General features: G+C 33.3%; 1 protein-coding gene across 1 annotated transcript; it reads left to right on the top strand.

Moving 5' to 3' along the window:
• The first annotated feature begins 19 nt into the window (after positions 1–19).
• LOC149806779 (inactive pancreatic lipase-related protein 1-like) lies at positions 20–25,842 on the top strand. Its single transcript, XM_089957470.1, has 10 exons — positions 20–257; positions 2,805–2,951; positions 7,393–7,501; positions 9,622–9,738; positions 12,331–12,450; positions 17,103–17,203; positions 17,623–17,755; positions 18,505–18,628; positions 22,958–23,149; positions 24,692–25,842. Exons 1-10 carry the CDS (start codon positions 96–98, stop codon positions 24,759–24,761), a joined length of 1,275 nt encoding a protein of 424 aa, XP_089813596.1. The 5' UTR covers positions 20–95; the 3' UTR covers positions 24,762–25,842.
• The last annotated feature ends 1,764 nt before the right edge of the window (positions 25,843–27,606 follow it).

Here is a 27,606-nt window from a genome sequence, read left to right as displayed (position 1 = left end):
CCACCATCTGCTACGAAGACCTGGGATGTTTCGAAAAGAATAATTCATTCTTCAAGTCAAACTTGTTCCCGGCCTCTCCAGACAAAATCAGCACGATGTTCCGGCTGTTCACGCGGCAGACCTTGCAAGACACAATGTTTCAAATACTGAGGGCCAATGACGTAATTAGCATCCGGAATTCCAGCTTTGATCATGATAAGCCAACCAAAATGGTGGTGCACGGCTTTCTTTCTAACGGACTCAAACGCTGGATGCTGGTTTGTTTCAGAACATATTCACCATTTTGAAATTGTTATAATAAACAGAATGGAGAAATGTGTGATAATTTACAGGTTTTACAATATTCCTTGTAAAAACTTTTCTCTGAATTTCCTCATTATCAATTTGGATTGTGATTTAAGCTATATCTTTTAACAAAAATACAATTCTGTTGTACGCGGACGTTTTAGTTTTGCAACGGTTTCTACAATATGAGTCATTATTGTAACGATGCTATACAGTTTTAGATGATAATATGACCAGTCTTTGGCCTCTTTCAAATCGCCAGGGGTACATGTCGAGTTTCATTAGGGATATTGTTTGTTTTCGGGATTTATCTGCTAAGGGTAACATAATGTGAGAGAAAGAATATAGCATCCACCAATAACAACTGGTGTTTATGTAGACTGTCCTACAACGTTGAATTAGCGTTGAACTTTCACATGTTTACAGGTTCGAACGTACACGAGTCTTTTTAATATCTTCTTAAGAACCTGCAATACAATTTCGACTATGGTGAACAATAAAAGTCCAGTGCAAGTACAAAGAATTTTAGCCTCTCGCGAAATAGCAAATTTTGACACTTGAAAGTATCTATTCAAACTAACACTATGCGAATATCTCTATTATTTCTGGTACAAACACATTTGTTCCTCTTGAGCAGTTTATGTGTCCTATGCATGGATTATTAACCAACCTTCCTTACAAGTGTTCTGCTTAAGTAAACGTACCCTTAAGTAAACGTACCCTTAAGTAAACGTACCCTTCCCTTCCGATTTGAATATAAGTCCTTACATAAGACTAGGATTTTTCTAATAAAGCAATTAAGAAGGAACAGTCCTCTAAGATTTCAAATTTTGACAATGAGATATCCTAGAATAAAGGAATTCAGGACAAAATAAAGAATGATATTGCAAGTACCAGCGTAACTTGACAGTTCAGTTCAGTCTGCATCTTTATTTTGGTGGGAAAATGACATCATAACGTGTTTAGTTTCCAAAACCTGAATGACGTTTTTATCTTAAATAGACTATTTCAACAACTGATAAATGTAAAATACATTTTCCTAAATGTACATTCAGAGAAAAGAATTTGCATTTATGACCAACGAGCTATTTCTTGGGAGGAGGTGATGCTGGAATTTTCTTTCGAGCCAGAAATCTTTCGTTGTTTCTTTGTTTGTTTTGCTTGATAGGTTCTTTCAAAATAATTGGCGTGATACGTTTTTCCTTCCTGAAAATCAGAGAATGGATATTTTTTTTAAATATTTGGGATCAGGAATTATTTTGTCGAATAATATCATCTCTGCCTCCTCCATATGTCACCGGCTGAGTGCTTCTATTCGTAAAATGCGATAACAATAATGTTTGAATATTATATTTTTCTATCTAATCAATGTTAAGTTAAGTTTCAAAAGAAAGTAACAAAAGAAGAAGAAAAAAATCTTTTTCCTTTTAGTCTGGGAATTATTCTGTTCAGTGAATTATGGTACAAAGGATTTGCGCAATGTTATAAGATATGTTTATTATACAAACAAAGATTCTGCGATAATAAATAATAGATACTTTCATGTATCAAGGATAATAATCCTGATAAATATCGCGATGCAAAATTGTTTGCAATACCCAGCGTCATGAACAACCGTAATTATTGCTCAGCAATAAACATCACGGAAACTTACATTGAAATCGAAAATAGTAAAAATGCTTAAGATTTCGGTAGGATCGATTTGCTTCCCATCCCCATCTTTTTATAAACAACTTTGTGAATAGATGATCCTAACGAGACTGCAGTGGTGTGCAGATCAGTGATATGAATCCACTCTCGTACTGTCGACGAGATATTTCATGACTGGTTTCGGGACGAAGTTTTAAAATTTTCATTGATAAATTCGATGTATGAAAACGTTATTGAGTAAAAAAGAAGTGTCAGCTTAGTTCTTCTTAGCATCCGAAATGTAAATAAAAATAATTTACCAGCCCTGATTAACGTATATTTGGAAGAGGTACCAATATATTCCAATATACTTTAAATAACTCGTAAGATGAGATCAGTTTGATGAATCAAACATTGGAATTTTCGAGCTTGTAGCCTAATTTAGACCATGAATTATACTTTATAACTTAGAAGCCAAACTCTGTATTGAATTGGAAAAAAAATATTTTAATGTAAATTAATCTTTAAGAATGTGTACTTACTTACCAAATTCACAATTTATTTTAATAAGAAATTCTGCGACTGGTAGTCACAAATAGGTGTCGCAGCATTATAAAACAGACTCGCTTTTAAGATTTACATTTTGTACGTTTGACTATTTGACAAAACTGGTGAACAATTCGATTTGAAAGTTCCTCTGTAGCGTTTCAATTATACAATGTTATCCTGTTTCGAAATTTCTTCAGAGATTTGTGTCTATTTTGATTTAGGCTTGTCACACCGTCCTTTTATAATATCTGCAAAATGTCACAGAAAGCGGTTATTTTATAAAGTTGTAAAAATATTACACTAAGCGGGACTGAATAATTTGTGGGTTCTTATTTTGTCAGACGATGAAGGACGAGCTATTAAAGGCGGGAGACTTTAACGTAATATTGATCGACTGGGAAAAGGGCTCGGCAGTCGATTATGACCAGGCTACCGCTAACACTCGTGTGGTTGGGGCGGAAATAGCCAGACTTATAACTGCATTAAAGGTGAGTCGGTTTAAATATGTTTTCATCTCTGCTCAATAATTGCTCCAACATATGTCATTCGCACTTCACTAGCCTTACCTATCAAGGAGATTCCTTTCGGGATACAAGGTAAATTTAAAATGAAAACAAAACCATAGGTACAAGGTGAATTTAAAATGGAAATGGCAATCTGTAAACATATTCTACGTGGATATTAAGGTTGTATGAAGCCGAGTGGGATTTTTGTATTGTCATTTTATTTTACCAACACAACATGCAGACATTGTGCTGCATTGTCATTTTGTTATGAGGAAAATCGTCGTACTTAGGAATTTATTGTGCGAATCCCTATGGCTTCTGGCTGAGAATGTAATATTAAATCTACACCTACTAACGAATTAGCCTCTTCGAATGAACAGGGACAATGTATTTACTGATCACACAAGGTGGGATATCAAATGACTTTAAAATATTTCACTTGAAATAAAGAATAATTTGTTTTGTATCTTACGATCACGCAATCTAAATATATTAAAAAAGAATAAAAACATATTGACATGCAATGTATTGGGAACACATTCAAGTATTGAATGTATAGTATACGCATATACATTGATTTATTTCAAAAAGGAATCTTAACGGACAATTTCAGAGGGAATATCTTTAGGGAAAATCTGTGACGGAATGTGTATGGGTCATTTTCCTAAAATGCAGATCTAAAGATTAAAAGTTTGAAAATAAAAGAAACAATAGACACATAACGGAATGTAACATGTAGTTGTTCTTATACATAATACGCATTCGAATGCGTTCTACCCACGCATTGACATTTGCAAAAAGTAAATTTGCATACATCACAACGGTGAAACATTTTTTTGTTATTGGCATGAACATGATGCACGCAAACCTTAGTCCCGGCATATTCGTCTATCAAATGGTTTTCTTTCGAAGAAATGTAATTTGCTGACAAAATGTACAAAAGCAAAACAACAATAACAACAACAACAGACCAATAAACGAAATCCCCGTATTACTTGTAACGAAAGTTTTCTTTATCCTGGTAATATTTCCGCGTATTTCGTGTAAAGAAAGAGTTATTACTGGCAAAAAGGAAAGTAGATGGCTATCATTTCTTTATTAAATTCGTTATGTATATAGTTCATTACTGCTGGAGAAGAAATCAAGAAGAACGTATGTGTGAAAGGTCTTGTCCGCGGAAGGTCTAATTCAAGTCAGAGTGTGATATATGAGACTTTTTGACCGCTAGTTATTGAAAATGTGAAATTTGACACTGAATCTATATGTTCGGTTTAGGGTCTCTGTGACCACGAATTAGAAATGTAATGCTACGAAATGTCCAGAGGTTGAATACAATTGGCCTCTATGGCCTTTAAACTGAAATGCAATGTTAAAAATCCCCATAGATTTAACATTACTGGCCTCTATGGTCTCTTGGAGAAATGTAAATCTAAAGCTACATACACTGACATAAATGCAGTTTGTAATGACCAATACACAACTTTTTATTATTCACCACCCACAATGCACCACCAACACATGGTTCAAATGACAAACACTTGGCTATCTACTATGTACCGATGCAATACACGATACTATTAAAACGGCTTTGGAGTGATCAATATCCAATGATTTTCTAGCTGTTACCCAGACTATACGTTTGATAATGCTAGAGTGACCGGTATCCCACACTTTCCATACAACATCTCCATCACCCGTACTCTACCATCAACACGCCATTTAAGTGGCAAATGCTCACTATGCTATCATCACGCTGTTGGTGTCACCCAATACAACCGCATCTATTGCCCAATACCCACATTGCACCGTTTCTTCAATAAAATGTGTGCTAGCACAACAGTAAAGATCAGTTTTGTCACTAAATTATATGCATCTGCAAAAGTAATTATTACAGTTCTTTACTCATGGTGTATGCTGCAACGGTAAAAGTCAACTTTTGCAATAACTGGGTGGTACTGCAACTGAAAAAGTAAATTTCTTCATTAAAATCTTGGCGGTAAGGACGTCTCGTGTGCGTGTATGATTCATCAAAGTGAAAACTTCTGTGTTACACGATGAAAATAAAAAACAAGACCTTTAGCTTTTGCAATGTGAATTTGTTGTACGATGAAAGAATAAGGTAAACTTTTGTTTTTTTTAAAGTATATTTTGTACCATTAAATAAAAATCCAAACTTTGTTTTGAAATGTGCACTTTTGTACCACGAAAGAAAAATATAATTCAAGTTTGTGTTTTCAAATGTACATTTGTTGCACCACGAAAAAGATAATCCTATGAACGTTGTTGTTTTTATTTAAGTGGAATATTTCGTACAACAAATGGGGAAGAAAAACACATGAACTTTGGTTTCTTAAGAGTAAACGTATTGCATCACTAAAGCAGAAGAAATTCTTTTTTGTATGTAAATTTGCTGTAACATAAATGAAAAACCACAAGAGATTTGTTTTTTGAAGGTCAATTTATTGCTTTGCGATCGAAATATAAAACACGAATGTTTTTAAAATGTAAAGTTTGCCATTCCATATAAGAAAAAACATCCACGAATATATTTTGTCTTCATAATTTATATTATTTGTTGCACCATGAATAGAAACAATGATTTTAAAAAATGCAAAATGTTGCACAATGAAACAAAAAAGAAACATGAACTCTTTATTTATGTTACACCATGAAAGACAATTCATGAATTTAGAGGTTTTTTTAAAAAAAAAAATTTCCAAATTAAATTAAAAAGTCATCCATCAAAATAAATTGGTGTGTGATTATGTGCTTTGATTATGGTATTCATAGTTGAAAAGACAAATCAAGACATGGAGACACGCACCTGATTTCTTGGGTAGTTGCATATGAATAGGAATCAAAATTAAACTTCAAAACGCATCACAAAAGTCCCTTTTCTTCTTTTCTGTTGTCTTTCTGTGTTGAATATCTTCTATATGTTAGGTTCTTATGCTTATATGGCCTTTCTATGTTTCTTAAATGAAAAGTGTTCTCTTTCTACTTTTGATTTTCAACTTTACTTCTTGCTATGAAGACCAATATACTTTTTCTTGGCATCATAAGGAGTATTTTTTATTTTGGTCTCTCTTTTCTCCTGTCTTGGAGGTTTTCTTTCTTTGACAATACAGACATTCTGGAGGTCAATGTCCTTCTTTGTAGGGGGAATTGTTTTTAAAAATCACGATAAAAGGAAAACACAAACTTTGTTTTTGTCACATTTAAGTTCATTTTTAACATTCCACTCCAGGTTAGAGACCATCGAGACAAGCATAGCATGTCATGTTAGAGGTCGCAGAAACCCATAGTGTAAAATCTTGTCAGTTTTAACATTACATTTCACGTTAGGGGTCACAGAAAAAAATCCAGATTTAAAGCTTCAATGTTAAATACCATGATATTTTAATAAACTAGTCTTCCAAAATTTCGTGCATTACCTGCTGACTGAAATTAAACATTTCGCATATTGGTTCCCGTGGACAAGACCTTTCACAATTCCTTTCTTTTTTACATTTTGTTCCTCCACCTAAAAGCAATCTAAGCTTTATCATTTCTCGGGCTCCTAGTGTCCTCTGTATTTAGAATGATATGGTTAACTACTCAAACAATGACACAAATGTGAAATAAAAGGAAATGAGTAAGATTGTTTGGACCCTGAGGAATTAATTACACTCAATGGAATTTGAAATGTATTGAAATATAATAATATGATCATAACCAGATTTGACTTACGACATTAAGACTAAATAATAGAGAAGTTTACGGGAAACTGATTATTTCAATATTGTTATAAATATAACCAACATAATGATTTCTGACAAACGGTATATGACACCATATAAACTTAAAACATTATATAAATATTAAGTTACAAGATACTATAATTATGTTCTAACCATGAGTGATTGGTCCTGGTAGGAAAATGAATATGATAACATATATTAGTAAATAGAAAATCATACCAAAGAGTATAAGACCATCTGAGAAATCGAATATTGTAACATAGCTAATGATGATTGGTCCTAGTGGGAAAATTATATGATAACACATATCAGTAAATAGAAAATCATACCAAATAGTACAAGACTATATTAGAAATCGAATATTGTAAAATAATTATACCCATTTGTACAAAATTATAACACCCCCCCCCCCCCTTCGTTGCGCCGGCGCCTAATCGTTTCACTTTTACATATGCAAGCCTACACATTTCTTGAAAATATTTTAATGGTACTTTGTTGTCCCGCATTTCGAAGGCCAAACGATACCACCTTCTTTCCTAAAACGCGTTGAAAGATAGATATTAAACAAACTGAAATTTACTAAAAGGCAGCAAGAGAATTGCAATGTACGGTAGACGGCTACCAATCTGTATTGTTCTGAGTTAACTGCATGAAACAATACCAATATATTCTGCGCTTTGTAGGAGCATGTTGGTGCTAATCCCGAGGACTTCCACATCATTGGACACAGTCTTGGCGCCCATATCGGTGGATATGCTGGAGAGAGACTCCCTAACCTCGGTCGCATCACAGGTTTATAACAATGCATGAGCTTTTAATTACCTCATTTATTATTATTATTATTATTATTATTATTATATATATATATATATATATATATATATATATATATATATATATATATATGAACAATATTGAAATGTCAAAACATTATGTAGCAGAAACTACTCAAGAGAACCTGACTGCCATTAACACAAAGCATGCTGGCGTATGGATTGATTCCGTGACCAAGTTGAGTTGACTGCCGTGTTATGTCTTCAATCAAAAACAAAATACTCTAATTCTCAAACGAAAATTGACTAAAGCAACTAGGGAAATCGCTTTATATTGCACTGAGCCAAACCAAACCAGAAATTTTGTCGTGCTTTACTGATCCACACGATTAATTTCTTTAGTTAGTAGTTTTTATTTTTAGCTAACGATTAAAAGCTATGCTGGAGTGTATTGATAATACAGCGTAGCCTCTATTCCGAAAAACTAAAAGCGTCATTGCTGAACAAAAATTCAAAAATAAAATTTTCTTAACATGTGAAAGAAAACGCTTTTGTTTAAGAGAAGCATATTTCTTGCAAAAGCCATGCCAAAAATTCATAACATTATCGGCAGATGATTATCTCTAAAAATTAACCGTATTTGTAATGCTTGGTTCAACTAAGTTTGGCAGTTGCCAATTTGCCATATTAAAATGCCTGAAAAAATTACAATTGATAAACTATGACATATATTGGGCATACTTGCAAGTCATTTCATATGTTCATTGCCTAAATCAAATAGTATTTCAATTATATGTTTTTATTATTTCAGCCCGTAATAAAAAGTACAATTATTTAGGCGAAAATTTTTCTGAAACACTTTCCTTTAAATACTAAGAGTAAAGAAACCAGTGCCAATAAAAATATTCCTGAGAAATTCAGAAGCCGAACCAGGTGGATTAAATGGTAGAACACAAATCTGCTGCTCTATGTTCAAATGTTAAATACCTGAACCTGTGAGTCTGCACAGCTCACAGAGTGCATATCTCATTGATTGCTAAGATATGACATGCGGCAGGTCTCATGGGGTAAGGATAGATCTATGAATCCATGCAGACAACACAGACTCATGACTCTTTTAATACCTTCAAGTCGTATATACTTTAATGGGGTTGTGAATTACGACCAAGTCAGCGGGGTATTGAAGAAATCCTGGGGAAAATCCTGGCTAAATAAACTAGTTTCTTTCATGCTGAGAAAGTGATCCTCTAGGAAAGAGATAAATCACAACAACATTGACATAAAACGTAGAAACTATATGCTTCAAAATGTTTTTACCCCTATGTAGCATCAATACCTGTGTGTATTTTCATTTACAAACTGTTGCATTTTAACCATCAGATGAGCGATATCAGGCCATCTTCGCAATTCATTAAATCCAATAGGACAAAGCACCAATATAACTGTTCGATCCGCCAAGGTGTAGAAAGGGTTATCATACTGGAACCTTTGCTAGCGAAGATGATATCAGCTATTCGTGTGCATTATGTTGAGAGCAGACTGGACAATAAGTGGCTAATCAATCAATTAGATTATATGTCTCAATATTAACGCTTATGTACTTAGTAGTATGTAAACATTCAAGGCAGAAATCATAGACAAAATAGAACAAATGTTATTTGCAAGTATTTGTTGGAGAAAAGAAAATGTTGCCACTAAAGAGTAGTGTTTGGAGTATTTTGTTTACATCTTTATTGAAAAGAAACTGTTATGCGTGATATACGTAACAGTAAAACGTTCTCAAGCAACGTGATCTTTCTTGTCTTTAGTTCAAAACAGTTAATTATTTTCACCGTATCTGGCACTATATTTGACACTTTAATATGAATTAATGAGAGCAAGCTTTTATTATCACATTCTCGAAACTTTCCATTTCAAAGCTGACAGCAACATTTTTGCACCAAATCCATAATGTTTGAAAATTGAATCTCCTATTTTTTGTGCCGTATAATAAACAAGCTTTCAAGAAATTTTTGAATTGATAGTATAATGTCTTTGTTGGAATATTGAAATCAATCTAACCATTTTTGTTTCAGGTATATTGTGAGAAAAAGTATCTTTAATAACTTAAATTAAGCAATAACTAATTCTTCTTGTTAGGGTTGGACCCGGCAGCGCTAAACTTCCAGTACACCGACAAGATGGTTCGTCTTGATCCCACAGATGCAAAATTTGTAGACGTCATACATACTGATGGAAAAAGCATGGTACAGTTAGGTATGCTAATCACGTGATGTTTTGTCGCAGTATATTACATTTTAGAGAAACTTTGCATGTTAGCTCCAGTTCTATTTCAAAGTTTATAGCTGTGAATCATTAGAGATTGTGGAAGAATCACAGAAGATTAATGATCATCACACAATCTCCGTTATTGAGACTGAAAAATAACTTGGTGTGCAGTAAACTTAATATATATATATATATATACATATATACATATACATCATATATATATATATATATATATATATATATATATATATATATATATATATATATATATATATATATATATATATAGATATATACATATATATATATATAGATATATACATATATATACAAACATACATATATATATATATATACACACACACACACACACATATATATATATATATATATATATACACACACACACACACATCAGTTGAGTAATATTTAAATACGCTGGAAATAAATTAAAAAAGAATTACAAGTCGTATAAGTCGCAAGGTTTTGTTTTACGTTTCCCTAGTAAAGTTTAATCCATTCTAAATAATATTTTTATCATCTTTCGTAAGAACACATATAGTAAACAGCTTGAAAATATACCACAAAGATTCTAATGTCTTAGAATATTTTCCCATACCTAACAGCCAGTTGACTGTAATAACATCCCAATAATATATGACAGTTTTCGGTCGCAAATGACACGTGTTAACCGTGCGTGCGAAAGTTCTCGTATATATATATATATATATATATATATATATATATATATATATATATATATATATATATATATATTACGCTATGTGATATTTTTTAAATTATAAAAATGAAAGGTTCATTCATATGCATTGGGAGAAGTAAGGCACAAAAGTACAATAGCTTACAGGAAGGTAATTGTAATCCACCTTTTATGCTCCAGAATGTCATTTCAGCTTCCTTTGATCGTATATAAATACTTTGTTGAAACCTATATTTTTGGGTAGTGTATTTTAGAATTATGTTACATTCAGTGATTGCATATAAACGCTCTTTCAAAATGTAATGAAACAAGGATCTTAAAAAAGGTGTCGTGCTAACACGTAGTTAAGCTCCAAATTAAAATGTTTAGTATTTATGTGCTTAGTCAAAAGTCATACTCAGCCGCATATGGTAAACACATACGTAGATCCTTCCGCAAATTTGATGTTTCTCGTTGCTTAACTTCCGGCCTTGTGACTGATTTGCGGAAATGCCATTTTGAATGATTCTACAAATGTTGATTCAGGACAATGCCATATATCAACACGCCATCATTGTTACTTTCATGCAAATTTGTCAATGTAATTGTTTGCATACAACAAGTATGACGGAAATAATCGGGTTTCCATTGCAGAAAGTAAGTAGAAATAGTCTCAGAAATACATTTGTCCTCGAGAATAATAATATGAGGAAGGATTACCGCCATAATTCTAGCTAGTATTTTAATTCTATACATTTATTTTTATATTGTTAAAAGATATATATTCTATTCTGCATTATTCTGTTTGCATTATATATGCTGTATATTCTATTTTTCCATTTTCTGCCAATATGTATCATTGAATTTGTTAAGTATGCTATTACAATGTATTACAATGTATTACAATGCTGTAATTGGGTGTCCTCGGAAGCTATTTATGTGCATTTTTATTATTACTCACACCACGTGAATATTCTTAATTGTGTATTTCCAGCTCTAAATGTTTTCTTTACAATTGTCATTTTTGTTTCGTAGCACACTGTTAAATATTACACAGGTAAAACCTTCACATGCAGAACGGTACATTGCTGGTAACATGACGCAAGATGCAATAGATTAAAGTCTCATTGTGACAACAGAGGGCGTCATGATAACCCAATAACAATTGTCACGTGGATCAGGTATAATGCACATTCTGTTTATCGATGACTCACCTGCAGACCAGACCTTCCATGTATCGACAGCAACGTAGTATTTTTTAAATAATAAAACAATATAAATGTTTCCTTCTTTCACATTTATTTTGTTTTTCTGAATTTTTTTAAAAAATAAACGCTCCTTATGCAAGCGAATAATCATTCATCCTTCTTTCCAGCAAATCTTCCGGTTCAAAAAGTTGCACGCTCTCTCCAATCCTCTAAATGATAAATTGGCCTGGATCTCTCTCTCTCTCAGGTGTATATATTGTGGCCTTTCGATATACATGTATATGAAATGGGGATACATACATATATATTAGCAAGATAGGCCCTTCCTGAAATAAAGGTCAGCATGACAACGAGACTTATACAAGTCAACTTATAATGCATATATGGCTGGAAAAAGTACACAAGTCATTCCAGTTACCGGGCAGGGAATCTTTTATGCAGTCTTCTATTTTTGTATAGTAGTTTCATAATCAGAGTATAGTAAACGAGCGTGTTTTGTAGGCGTAGGCGTATATATTTATGCAGACATGAAAAAAGATATGTTGAATCTCATTGTATTAAATTGAAATAATACAGTCAACCATAATCAATCTCTATATCTATGGCATGCATTTTATTTGATATATTTTATGTTAATGATATACAGTGTATGTAAATTATATCTGACAGGTTTTGGGATGATTCAGCCAGTTGGTCATGTGGATTACTACCCCAACGGTGGTTTGACCCAGCCGGGCTGTGATTTTATGAATATACTATTCGTTCTCAGTCAACCGACATCCTACAATGGTAAGGATTTTCCTACGTCTATGTGTCTGTCTGCTTTCAAGTCTGCATGTTCGTCTGTCTATTTTTAGAATATTGATATTGTTGGACTATATGATCTTAAATTGAGTAGCGAAACCAGCAAGTTTAATAATATTCAACAAATAATTTATTTTCCTAGAATAAAAAGTGAAAATTTAAACGGAGCGTACACTATTGTGAATCAAATCCCAAAGAATCCTAAAAGTTCTATCACATGTCCAAAATTATAGAGGGAGCCGAATTAATTCCAGTAGCGTTCTGAATGAATTCCAATCTTAACTGTGCTAATGTGTCATTAGTCTTTATATATCACAGACTTGAGGCAGCTACTCAGGATATATGTTTCTTGTTTCATCATATGTGTGTGTGTTATCAGTATTCGTCTACAGTAGTGATTTCATCGTGCATTAGTCGTTCTGATGGAATGTGTTTCTTCATTTACTTGCTTGAAAAAAAAAAGAAGACTTTTTCTCAGTTGTCTTAACCCACCGCTACAACAAGATTTGGTTTTGAACATAACGTCACAACGTTACAATTACATTGCAACCAGATCGAGCAACGATGGACCCTCATTAGCTGCATTAATTAACTACTTCTTGGCAATCTGTACTACATTGTACACTATACTTAACGACCAGAGGCTACATTCATATTTAACTCTAAACGGCAGCTATAACAGAAACGTTGTTTCAAAGCCAGGCAGCAGAGAAGAGAAGACAATTCCAGTTATCTCCTTATCGCCCAATCCTTCACAGCAAATCGATAACCCGACAATTAATGTAGAAAACTTGATTCAAATTCCTCTTAAGTATTCAGTCTTAAAGTCTAAACAACCACTGCACATTGCATTATTCAAAGCACAATCAATAGGACAACCGGAAAAACACAGATAAATAGTTAACTCTATCAACGGTTAGAATACTAAGAGAAAAATGGCTAATAAATTCCTGAACCAAAGTGCGCGGATCTAACACACACCTTTTATTCCATCAAGTCGTTCTCACGCCACTTCCGCCCAGTTGGAATTGCTATCATCACAACTAACTCCATAATTCAACGTCTTAACCACATAACAACTTTTAGTTTCCACCACACATTGTTTGAAGTGGTTAAACCACACTCACAATGTAACAAAGTCCAGTCCATTTTTCATGCTCCTACCACCCTCCTCCTAGTTGAAAAAACAAGCCGACTGAATCTCATTTTTTGGGCAGTTTCCTAACCTCCTGGAGTACGGAAATTCAATAGGTGACAACCTGATTATTCCTGGAGATTTCAACTTTCACAGTTTTTACTATTCTTCATAGACCTGATGATAATATTCTACAGTTTCATTGGTGTCCCACGAATAATAATGATGATGGTGATAATAATAATAATAATAATAATAATGTGGACTTAGCACATTACTTAATCTTGAGAAGCTCCAAGCTCTTTATAATGTTAGATAACATATACAATTTTTACAACGACAAGAGGACAAAAACAAACAAATTGAAATTACAAAACAAAAACATGTTGACAATAATTAATAAAGTAAATGTATTAAGTCTTCAAGTGTGTTCTTCTAGTCAAAATATGTGCATTTTAAGAGTACTCTTGAATGAGATCACAGTGTCCTTGTGTCTAAGATCTATGGGCAATTCGTTCTATCTAGCTGGGCCCTGGTACGAGAAAGAACGTTGTCCGTATGACTTCGTGTTAACAGTAGGAACAATAAGAACATGAGTGCCGGAAGTGTTACGTATGTTTCAAGATGTAATTTACACATGGGTGTGGTCGGATATGTATATATATATACTGGACCCAGTCAACGAAATGTAGCATATTGAATATATTTGTGCTTGAATCTAGATCGAACGGTTAGCCGGTGAAGGTTACCGAGCAGCGGAAAGTGTACTCAGTTCGTCGCAACCTAAGGAGAATTCGAGCAGCCGTGTTTTGGACGGTTTTGAAGTTTCTGTAGAAGATACTGAGACGAACCCAGTAGCAGTGAATTACATTAGCCCAGTCTTGAAATTACTAAGGAACACACAAACCGTAAGAAAGATGCAATGGAGCTGATGAGTCTTAGGTCCAGATATGCTGTCCTGCATGTGTTCACGTCATGTTGGTGTAATGAGAGTGCACTGTTCAAGAGTGTTACCGTGGTTTCGTGCCGAAAGTGTGAATTTAATATTGGTATTGCTGATATTTATTGTTTGTGGTAAAGGATGAAAATGAGATAGTCTTTGCGTGGTTATCAGGATGGCTTCGGTTTTAAAGTTATTCATATGCAGCTTGTTACATGACTTCACATCGGAAATGCACCTCTCTGCTCCTTGGATGTTAGCCTCAACTTCAGTTGGACAGCTAGATTCATATATTCGATTATCATCTGCGTACAATTGGTGTGACACCGGATGTCGATCAATGACACTTGAGAATGGCTAAGTGTATAGAATGAAAAGAACAGGACCGAAATCAGTGTCTTGTGGACCACCAAAACATAGATTAACTGTGTCCTTTAATATTTTAATATTTTAATAGGGATCTGTCTGGTAGAATCACCCAAAAATTATATAGTACCTTTCGAGATGAATGATTCATAATTCTCCATAATAAAATCAGACTAGGGTTTATTAGACCCAACAAATAAATTACTTTCGATGCATGATTGTGACCTTGTTCACTTGGAAATGAGATCATTTGGAATATATCTCTTCTAATTTTGTGGTATATTTTTGAATCTGTAATAATCAGAAACAACTTGTCTATATTCTTCTTTTAATAAGTGCGGGTAGGGAGAAATAAGGATTTCTGATCAATCTTAGAAGTTTGATTCCTAAAAGTTGTGAAATATTGAGATTTGGAAGTATTCGTATAATACTGAGATGGTTTTTTCACCAAAGAACTGATGCGAGGAAAACTTTTTGGCAAATGAGACTTTGTGACTCGAGGAATAATAATCAGCTGTAACAGCAGCATTTTTGCAGTTTCTACCTTTTGCAGATCAAGGTGGGTCTTGAGATCCCTATAGACGGAACACGTGATCTCTTCAAATAATATGAGTCATTAAGGGTTATCATAATCTTGATCAGCCCTCTTGGATGAACACCACCTATCAAATATTTGTTGTTTTTCCTATAGTGAAATCGACTTGTACACTTGTACAGTTGCGTTTCGTTTCCACAATTCTAAAACTTTTGTCGCATGTACCAACTCATAACTCTTCAAGATACAGTTCTTAATAGCATCATAGTTATCATTTTGTTGTACCGATAGACTTCACCATCTTGGGCAATCAGTACACTGTGCCTCTGTATATCTCGCTTTCAATCACTCTTTTAATATCAAACCAGATACATTCTAATCAAACCCAAAGCAATTTTAGGAATAAAAAATATTTTCCACCAAATACTACACCCATATATTTTTTATTTCTTATTTTTCCAGAAGTGATTTTACTTCCGAAATAGCATAATATCTGGCAAACTCAAACACCTCATCTTTCTTAAGAACTAAAACACTTCATAGCTAGCATTTGAATCAAAGCGCACTTCGTTAGAAGATTTTCAAGTATGTCAAATTAAAATCTTTACCAGGGACATCGAAAATTCCCAAACGAAGTCAATTTATATTTCAAAAGCTATTTCAATTTCTCTGAAATATTTTAACAAAATTTGCATTCCATATGAAACCCTAATTTCTCTAACGATTATATGGCCTTAATCTTAGTACAAAAGCGGTAGAACCAACACGTTTCATAATATTCAACAAATAATTTAATTCCCTAGAATACAAAGTGAAGATTTAAAAGAAAGAGTATTGTGAATTAAATATGAAATAATTCAAAAAGTTATATCGCAATTCTAAACTTATAGAGTGTTTCGAATAAATTCCAGTGTAGTTTAAAATTAGTTCTAATTTCGAAATTTTTGATGTGCCAATAGTCTTGATGCATCACATTAATATAATAAAGAATATCTTCGAATGAGCGCACAATAATCCCAAAGTAGTTGTTTTGTCCAAGATATTAATTTTGTTATAGCAATGAATACTTTTAAATAAGAGATTACTCTCAATAGTAAACACATCTAAATACTGAAATTAAAGGAGGAATACATAATCGTGTTGATCTCAAACTGATATCCATACCAACATGATCTATATAGTAATAACTTTTCTGAAACATACACTATGAGCGTATTGCAAAATTACCCCAACCTGTAAACAAATTGGTTTCTAGAATCTTCTAAGGTCATAATCAAGGTTAAGTCTTTAACTCAAACGCAAGTACATAATCTTTTTATTTCTTCCTAATAAGACAATGAACTGGTACACACCAAACATCTATTCTCAATCACGGACAAAGGTCAAATACATGAAATAAATTTTGAAATATGTAAAAATATGTGTATACATGTAGCAGTTTAGTTAAACCGAAGCTTCCATTAGGGATGCTTGAACTTTTACATCTAGATTTGATAAAATAAATTTGTATTCGATTTTACAAACTTATTAAAACTGATTATTTTCCTTACCTAATGTTGATTTTACAATGCTAGATCAGCCTAAATTGATTTACAATACACTGCTTTGATGTGATTTATTTTCATCACTTTCAATCAATTTTAAAACAATACATTGAGCAGTGGTCTGCAGTCACCTTCGTGCTTATGAATATTTCACCGAATCCATCAACAGTGCATGCCCATTCCAGGGATACAGATGTCAAAGCTATGAAGACTTCAAGGTATTTAATTTTTACTGTGCTCCATAAAGGAATGAAATGTATGGAAAGATGTAACTGGCCGTCTATGTGTGTGTGTATGTATGTATGTATGTATGTATGTATGTATGGATGGATGGATGGATGGATGGATGTATGGATGGATGGATGGATGCTTGCATGCATGCATGCATGCATGAATGCTTGTATGTATGTATGTATGTATGTATGTATGTATGTATGTATGTATGTATGTATGTATGTATGTATGTATCAGGTTGAATGAGGCAGCGGCATTCCTGGCACAATAGTGCAACCTGAGTTTATTTACAGTCAAAATGGCATCGGAAAATATATATATGCATTTACATATACATCACCTATGTTTATCACAAAATGTTTCTTTCCCAAGATTTATTGTGGTTGAAACATTTTTATCCCAGCAAGGATTCTGCATACCATGTTCAGATGGCAGTTGTGGCCATATGGGTTTCCATGCCGACCAAACTAAGCCATCTGCGGGAACCACAAACGTCAAATACTTCCTGGACACTGGCGTTTCGCAACCATTCTGCCGTAAGAGTGACAATATATAATGTATTTAATGACTTTGGGAGAATGATAATTATGATAATGTGGTGAATAAGATCTGGAAACGCCTTGTTTCCGACGTAAATTAAGGACAAGTATGCCCCGCATTTCACACAGATTTTGTCTTGATTATAATGTATCGTTTTGAACCTATTCTTTGTCAATAAATAAAACATAATTTAAACTAATGAAAATAAAATTCTTTTTAAATGGACGTTTTAAGGAATGAAATTAAATAACATGACATGAGAGGAGATTGTGTAAATAATTTTAATCAGGTTAAGATCTCAAGATCTCTCTCTCTCTCTCTCTCTCTCTCTCTCTCTCTTCCAACACAGGACTTAACAATATATCGATAATTACAATATACCATAATGCAATAGGGACACCGTTGCAGTAATAGGGAGAGAGATAGAGAGAAAGCTTGCTTTCACAATGGCGGATGAGTTTAAGACATTTGGTAGTTCATGTCAGTGTTGTTGTACGGTTTCACCTAATTAAGCAATAAATAATTCTAACCTATGCATAACATGTAATTATCAAGAGACAAAGTGAAATTCACTTTTGTTGAAAGTTTGAAACATTAAGATGGTTGGTAAATCTTGGAAGACTTTAGAAAAGAAAACTTAAATTGAAACTATCTGAATGAATGATGAAATTTAAATTTAATTATGTTACGGGGATTACATTTCTATGAGGATAAAAATATTACCATATTTTATTTCCTTCTGCAGGTTACCACTACCAGATTAAGGTTTCGATCGGAAATGTGTCAAATTCAAGAACGGAGAGAGGAAAATTAATAGTGAATTTAGTGGGGTCAAAAGGACAGCTAATGGACAAAGCTCTTAATTATCGGTATGTATCCCTCATGTTCCTTGGGTGTTTCTGTTATATTTCATTTCTTCCCTCTTTATCTCACTGTTTTATCTTTCTGTTTCAAAGTCGATATTGGAACTAATTGTAATTGCAAATGAGACGGATTTCAGTGCTTAAATTGATACCACAAATTGCAAAGTTCAACCTTTAAAACATTGACAAACTGAAGTGAGCGCAAAACGCGTAATCACTGTAGTCATTGATTCAAAATGACATTAGTAGAAAGTGGGACGCTTGACAAACAAATGTTTGGGAAAAAGTTAAAGACTACTACTGAATATGTGACAACTAAATATGGACAAGCTTATGTCATGTATATATTGATTTCACCTTTGGCACTTGTTAGCCATAATATATGCGTCGACAAAGATTTCCAGAGACAAATGCTTTATGGAGTATTACAAATAATAATTTGGGTTCTGTTTTACACTATTTGGGCTTCCAATCGAATAAAGATTCAAATTCCATTTCTGGGATTCTCCAATAAATTATGTATCAATTAGTTATTCAAAAATTGTCCACTTCATATCACCCTGAAAGTCGAGGGCGTTTTAAACATTTCGCTAGAATTTAACGAATATGATTCTGTCATATTGCTTGGATACCGGAAAAGGTTTGGATGGATGTGTTTTTGTTATTGTTTGCTGTTAGGGAATCAGTTGAATAATTATTAGGTTTTATTACTTTTGAACAGGTTTGTGGACATACTGTCCGTTGACCATTGAATTTATTAAAGAAGAAAGTTCTTTCAACCGAAGATTCAGAGATTAATCTTCTTGATTATGTCTAAGATTTCAAATACAAGTTTACAAAGGCTTGTAAAGTTACCAAACCTAATCTTCAATCTGCTCAATCAAAAACGAAATTAAGGTATGACAGAAATACAAAGGAAAGGAGTTCTCGTCCTGAGGATAGAGTTTTGTCTCCCTCAAAATCCTCGTCAGCCTAAGTATTTTGGTCCTTTGTTACATCTAGGGGCTAAAACCAAGTAGCAAGACGAGGCAAAACTCAACAAGGATTCGGTGTTATAAAATATAAATGAATTTCCTCTAAATATTAAATCAAAGAGAGTGAAACAATAAAAATAACAGTTCATACTTTCATAGAATATAATCCTAAAGTGTGCTATCAATTTCACACAAATCTGGAAACTGCCTAAAGGTATTCCGAATGAAGTTTATAATTTATTTATTTGCTAACGTGCTTGCACCACTGAATAATCACAGTTCTAAATCCAAAACATTTATATCAAGGTAATTCCGTGAAAGTAAAAACAAAACTCTTGAAAGTTTCACATAATCCAACAAAATTATTCTAATATTTAGGTCTTTGAAAAAATTCACATAATCCGATAGATATTGACGGTTTAAATTAAAAATAATTCCTTATTCTGCTATTTTGACGAAGAATTATAAATAAATAACGTTTTCTCCTCTCTCTGACAAAGCTGACATAAACTGTAGAATAGCATATGTGGTGTTGTATTCGCTTATATAGTCTCTATATGCTCATCTAAATCAACAATATCTGAATAAGAAAAAATTTCGAACAATTTAAATTATATTATTTTGAAATAACTCTACAGTAATGGTCTGACCTTCTCATTATATTGAGGCGATCAACAATTTGGGTGTGCATGATATTTCTACATATCAAATGCACGCCTAGTTTCACGTGATTTTTACGCAAACTTGACAGAAATAGTTGTTTACTTGAGCAATGCAATTCACCTTGATTACACACGTATAGTACATATAATTTACTATAGTATAAGCCACCACTAAATTAAAGAACTACAATATAAAATACAAATTTCATTAGCCCAAGTAAATTACATAAAACTATATTATAAATTTCATAGATGATAGCGATATCTGTAACACCCTATACAGGTAGAAAGAAAGTAACTTAAATTATATCATAACTATTCCTGGGAGACCAAAGCAGAAACAAATTGTCATAAAAATATGTTAAAGGAATATGTTGATATAAACTGTCCTGTTAAACATTCAGTCAGTTTAATTGTACCCATCCCAGAGAGTGATGATTTAAACGATAGCTTGCAATCGAACTGCAGTTACTTTAGAGTAACAATTCTTAGGAATTCAGAAATATTAGAGAGCATGGACCATAAACGTTCACATCTACAGACACAAGGGAGGAGTGAACTGAAATTGCTGTTATGTGAATAGAAGCACTTTTTTCCAAATATTCCAACTCGAGCAATTAGACTTCCATGATGTTTAAATTGTAAATTCTTCACCTATGAAACGACGTCCTTACAAGATAAATCCTCTCAAACAGGAATGTTTGATGAAGGAAATTCAGTATTTGCTGGATAATAATTTTATTGACGCAAGTAAAAAGTAATTATAGTTTGCCATGTATGGTTGTGCTGAAAAAATACGTTCCGCATGTGCACTGACTACAGAAAGGCGAAATTAGTGTCACTAATATAGATTCATTTCCAATACTATTAATAACGGATGCATTGACAGAATTGAAAATGCGAAATTTGTCGACGAAGTTTGACCTTTTGAGAGGATTTTGGCAGATTCCACTTACAAAAAGAGCAAAATAAATTTAGGCATTTGCAACTTCAAATGGACTTTATCAATATAAGGTGATGTCTTTAGGTATGAAATAAGTGTCGATCAACATTCCAGGATTTAATGAAAATAAATAAGATTTGGTATAAAAGTCTGTGATGCGTACATCGATGACCTCATTATATGCAACGATACCTGTTAAATCACATGGAAACCATTCAAAATAAATACTTAAATCGACCGAGTGATGGAAATTTGACAATTAATTTAAGTAAAAGTGAGATTTGCCGTTCTTGCGATATATTTGTAGGACTTACGGTGGGACAGGATCAAGTTAAACGTCCATATATTAGGTTATGACTATCTCTGAATTCCCAGTGACTATCAGCAGAAAGCAACCGATGAGATTTTTGGGTATGGTTGGATATTATAGAAAATTTTGCTCAGTTTTTTATAATTCCTGAAGCGCAGACCAATTTATTGTCTAAGAGGACTATGTTGTGTTGGGCTGACAAATATCGGGAGGATTTTGCTAAAATGAAGGTCATTCCAAAGAGCGCACAGGTTCTTTCAACTCTTTTTCCTATTCTTGTATTCAGTGATCACAAGCCCCTTATTTTCATCGACAAAATGAAAAACACAAATCAGAAACTTTCTGTATTGAGTCTGATGTTGCAATGATACAGAATTGATATTAGGGACATCGAAGAAAATTATACCTGATCGCAGATACACTTTCACGTGTATATATGGCTTTATTCTGTATTTATTTTGGGTCGTTCATAATACATCTTCCTGTGACATTTTATCTATGTTTGACTAATATTTAAAAGAAAGCTTTATTGTATAAATCATTTCTTTTTGCGAGCGAATGCACGTTTCTGTAGATTGCATATGATCTATAAACAGGTGTTTACAATTTTTAAAATTAATCTTAATAATAAACCTGTGTACAAATTTTGGATGGTTGAGTAAGGTTGGTTCTGTTGCGACATCGGATATTGTGGCATAATTCCCGTAGATAGTATTGCGACATGGGTCAAGTAAGAATATTGTAATCCTGAACTATGCGGGTGAATATAAGAGTGTTGATCAATTAATTCATTATTTTTTCCTATGTTCTTGTTATAATATATGTATGCAGATTTGTTTCATGTTGTGTTTAGATGCAGTTTTAGAGGAACATTTGTTTGGATTATTCATTGGATTTACAAAGTGCTCATATTGCTCGTTAGACTAATATATTATTCTGCGACTACTGGGAATTTGTCCAAATTAGTTCTGGACAATGCCACTTTGACACATCAGGACTGTTCGAACATCAACACATTGGTGGACCTGTTCATTCGGAACATTCATTTCATTTTTCTTGTATATACCTTTCTTAGGATTATGTTGGATTTAATTCATAACAATGTAGGTTGCTCTTAAATTGTCACTTTATAACTTAAAGAATTAAATTATTTGTTAAGTTTTACAAACATTGTTTCTTTCGCCTCTTTCTGAATTTAAGACCATAGAGGCGCAGCATTTAAGAGACCCCTTGATCTAAAAGGAAAGATTTGGTTGAAGAGTTTTACTATATTCATGCTAAAATGGGTGTTAAAGCAGTAGTAACGACGCGGGAGTCATAATGGAAAGGTGTTATAGACTTGTACTATTTTGGTGGAATTGATGGTAATATTAAAATGTTATTCTGAAACGAAATGATTATTAAAATGAATAAATGCAGTGTAAATGAATCTCAATTTCTTTTCAGGTACATGGAAATAGAGCCGGGTAAGACGTATGGGTCTGTCGGGGCTTCCATCAATGATCTTGGCACAGTGAACAATGTCACAGTGAGCTGGCACCGTAGTTCCAGTCTGTTCGAGTCGTCTACGCCAAAAAGGCACAATGCCAGCATCAATATCGATAAATTGGAAATAGATAACGGAGAGTCCCCCGGAATGTAAGATACATGTTTGCACTTCATGAGAAACTTCATGCTTATTTGATGGCTCTTTTTGTAACAGAAACAGTACTGACTGGTTTGTTGTAATGATCTGTTAAAATATTTAATAATGTTAATGACAAACAGGTAAGTGAAGTTGTTGTAAGAAGATATTGGAGCTGGTATAATCCTCTGCATTTATAGCGTTGTAGATTTTATTCGGTCTAAATATTGTGTATTCTCTCAGATAAATTTAATGAGTTTGTACGAAACTTCAATGAGATTTTCAAGAATTCGAGGAATGTTCCAAGGTCAAATCAGCATTAAAAACAAGTAGCTTTTTGCTACAACAAATATAGATGAAGAAACAGAAGCGCAGTCTTGTTATATGAGATCAGAAAATGAAACACAAAAGGTGGAAGAAAACCAATATGTTTTTGGTTTTCATTTTCGCATTCAAACCTGCTTCGAAATATGTGAAAATGCATGACCGACAAATTAAGTCAAGTACAGTGATAAGTACATTCAAGAACACTTCTCTTTCTAAGACCACAGCTCCAACAGACCAAAGAAATTCAAAAGCAAATCAGGTCAAACAGACGAAAACAATAATAACACTAGAACAATATAGACAGACCCAAAAACAACGCCAAAACAACAACAGGAACAAACAAAAACCATCAACACAAATAAAACCAACATTCGACGACTCGATTATTCGTCATTTTTCTTAAACAAACTTAATTAAGAAGTTAATAAAACATTAAAGGTTAATAACCCCACTAACAAATATTTTCGTGTTCTTTTGCTCAAAATTGCAATTTATTTTTTGTGTGTGTATGCGTGTGTGAAAGATACCCACAGCCCAAAATTGAGGGTTGGGTCATGGGGTGTGAGAATCAACTATAAAACCTTTCAAATTTAGAACATAGGATCTCTCCTCACAGGCCGGCTAGTTTCTTATATCCTGACGTCTGGAGATGTCCTAACACAATCATATCTAAAACGTAAAAAAAAAATTATAGAATGTCTCAAAGTTACTTAGCCGCCACAGATACAATCAGTATGGCGTTGTCTCGACAAGAACGACATATAGCTAAAGGAAAATGATTTGATAGTTTCAAACAGCAATCGACACTTCTACTGCTGTGATGAATATTTTCTAAAAGATAACCTCTTTTATGAACTTTTTGTCTTTCCAGCAATAAAAAAAATTGAAGTATATGGTGCCTTCATAACGAAAGTCAAAGCAACCAAAAGGTCAATTTATCCGAAAACCATAAGTTGTTTTTTTTTGACGATATTGTAAAACTAGATCGTATATTTGTCTATCATAGACATCACTTTGCATCAACGATGTTCGTAGTTTGGTCCCTAGTTCGGATTAGTATACAACATGTGATGACTCATCCAAGACAAACTGTTTTCTTTTGAACTATCCGGTTTCCTTCCTGTAAATGATCATATCATGCCATTAGATGAACCGCAGAATAGGTGTTGTAATTTACAATTGATGTAAAGGTTGAACTTGTTCAAACATTTTCTTCTTTACTATTCCAGAATCAAATTATGTGGCAAGAATGCATCGATTGAGGCAGGCCTCACCCAGTCTTTTACAACGAAGTGCTGATGAGAAAATTACTGTATTTAAATTTTGGAATATATTGTCACTATTTATGTTTTGTCGTTGATAGCTCATGTGATTTTCTTTTTGTCGTGGATTTTTATTATTGTCATTGATGTTGTTTTTGTTCATCCTCACACTCCATTTGTATTGTTCTTCTTCTTATGGCACCTGCTAGCGATCCCTACTTTATCTCCTTTTTTAATCCTAATTTTCCGGTACCCTGGTTACGACTTACATTTCTATAATTTTTCATAAAAAAATAGTATACGTAGTACTCCAATGATATAACAGTTTTGTCCTACTTGTATTCCTCCTACAATTTACCGTAGCCAGGTAACATCATGTATTAGCTGATGTGTTATAGAGAACCATTAAAACACGTTATGTCGGTAAATTGAAAACATGGATTAGCAATGGAAAGGTCATGAACTCTGAAATTAGGTGACGTGAGATTTGCCCTACATGCTAACTGTTTTTGAATAAAGAATGCGTCATGTAACGATGTCTTATCTCTGCAACGAAAGGTTGCCTCAAATCGCTCAAAGTTGTCTCCATTTCTGGAGCAAGGGAAGGCGCATAACTGACAGGATACTCTATGTCAACAGTTGCACAAATGTAGAGCTAGCATGACTGCTTCTGTAAACTCTCGGAGTTCTGTCCCTTGTTTACAGTTGCGAAACACTTATTTTTTAAAATTGTAAAGAATTGCCACTTTGCTAATTTTAGATTCCTTATTTCATATGTCCCATGACAAAATCTGGTGTTTAAAGGTGTTAATGCGTTTATTTCCAAATGTTCTTTTAAATAAACTAAGTTATTATATTCTATAATTTTAATTGTGAAACATAACATGTTGTGCATTGTTTCAACCTCTATGAGAATTTTGTATTTTATTTGTAATTTTATGTTGGATTTAATGTTTTGAACAGTTTCACTTAGTGTTCGATGATACATTTAAGACATAAAATAATTTCTAAGTTACAATCGTTTGAGGTTGGTAATTAACACTAATTAAGAGCAATAGGTTCATGTAAAATTTGATGTCCAGAATGTACAATCTCATTTGTGTAAGTTACACATTAAGTTTGTCAGTTTAATAAAGGCAGACTTCATATGCGGACAGGTTTTTCCCTTTTCTTTACATATACGTTCATATCCTTCCCCCCCCCGGCATAACATCAATGTAACACCCATTATGTATCATCATGGAGACACACCTCCCTAGTCACTCTGACGAAAAAGAGGACTAGCATGCTTCTTTTTATCTGAGGTTCCTCGGCAAAATACCTTATGAACCTCATGACTTGTGTGAATTTGCTTATACACGTTGGTTCACACAAAAAAGCATAAAAAGATAAAAATGATACGTCATAACGAATGTGTTATTACACTAAAAACATGTTTCAAGTGATTTATTATTTATATATAAATTATTTAGATGCATTTGTTACGACTTTTCGGATTTAAACTAAGTAACAGAGAGAAGCGAAACCAAGATGTTTTCAAAAACTTAACAAATAATTTAACTGTCAATGTTATGAAAACAAATGAAAATTTAATATTTAAAAATATCTATTCATGTGGCCTGGCACATCAAATGGGAAATAACTTAAGTCTTCTAAGAACCCACCTGATTGAACTCTCCGATGGAGAACATCCCCAAACTCGTAGACAGGTATTATTATTATTATTAGTGCTTGTAAACATCTTCGTACTCAACTACTCATGGCTCATACAAATGCCACAATGTTAATATCTAAAAACAGAATTAATTTTATGCAAGTGTACAAACTTTAACATGTAAAACCTTAACTATAAAATATCATGACAATTTAAAGTCATTAATAAAAACTACACATAATATAGACACAATAATGTACCAAGAGTTTTAAAAAATATATATCGATAAATCATTACGTTAATTGTTTGTTTTGGCTAATGTCTCTATTATAATTTATATCAAATAATAAATATTAAATAAGATTTAATGATTTTCAAGTAGAATCCGTTTATGTTTAATGATATTTTGCGATCAAATGACCTATCAGGTGCCCATAACTAAAAAAAAGCATACCAACCTAGTAGACTGCTTCATATACTTCTTCCTCCACCAAAAGCACGATTAACAATGCAAACAAAAGACGCAACATAATTATAATCAGCCTTAATAGTAGCAACTACAACGTAACATTAGCTTACGATTTCACGGGCGACATGTCGAAGCACACATTATGGTCAATAAGTATTGGATGCCTGACTTGGTCTTTGATAGAGACCGACACTCTCTACCAGTACCCTGGTAAATGGTTCGCCAAACACAGATGAGCATTATGCATCCTCTGATTGGGTTTTCCTACCATTTGACAAATGTGACAAGATCTATAGTATTTAGAAACATCACTGCTGAGTTTTGGCCAAACACAATAGATCCAAATTATTGTCATTAGTCTTACTGATCTCTAAAAGCCTAGCAAGGAGTGTTTCGTCGGCTAAACTAAGAACTTCCGGTATATACGATTTGGAAACTACAGTTAGATATATTACTGGTCAATCATTCCCAGCAGGTGCGCCAGGCGGTGTCCATTTTCACATAGGACCCCATTTTACAGCTACCTCCAAACAGCCCCCGAATCGAAACAAGTACTTGCGTGACTTCATTTCCGCCATCAGCCATATGATACAAACTTGAGATGTCAGGATTTGTTTCCTGTTCAACGACTGTCCGTATTCAGCCTGATTATAATAAAGAGAATTAGTAGTAAAATGAGAAACATTGCCATCAATATCTTTTGACTGATCCAAGCGAGGAGCATAAGTGATTTCATGAAAAACCTGACCAAAACTTGTA

The sequence above is a fragment of the Sinohyriopsis cumingii genome, chromosome 1 (genome assembly GCF_028554795.1).
Source record: "Sinohyriopsis cumingii isolate HCF-2022 chromosome 1, ASM2855479v2, whole genome shotgun sequence".
Taxonomy (NCBI): Eukaryota; Metazoa; Mollusca; class Bivalvia; order Unionida; family Unionidae; genus Sinohyriopsis; species Sinohyriopsis cumingii.
Note: the sequence above shows the minus strand (reverse complement) of the source record. Positions and strands in the feature narration are given on the sequence as shown.

Excerpts from the sequence above, each read along its gene's own strand:
- LOC149806779 (XM_089957470.1), top strand. The coding sequence starts at position 96 with ATGTTCCGGCTGTTCACGCGGCAGACCTTGCAAGACACAATGTTTCAA. Across the intron at positions 17,204-17,622 it reads AAAGCTATGAAGACTTCAAG|CAAGGATTCTGCATACCATG; the intron begins GTATTTAATTTT and ends TTTTTATCCCAG. Across the intron at positions 18,629-22,957 it reads GACAAAGCTCTTAATTATCG|GTACATGGAAATAGAGCCGG; the intron begins GTATGTATCCCT and ends ATTTCTTTTCAG.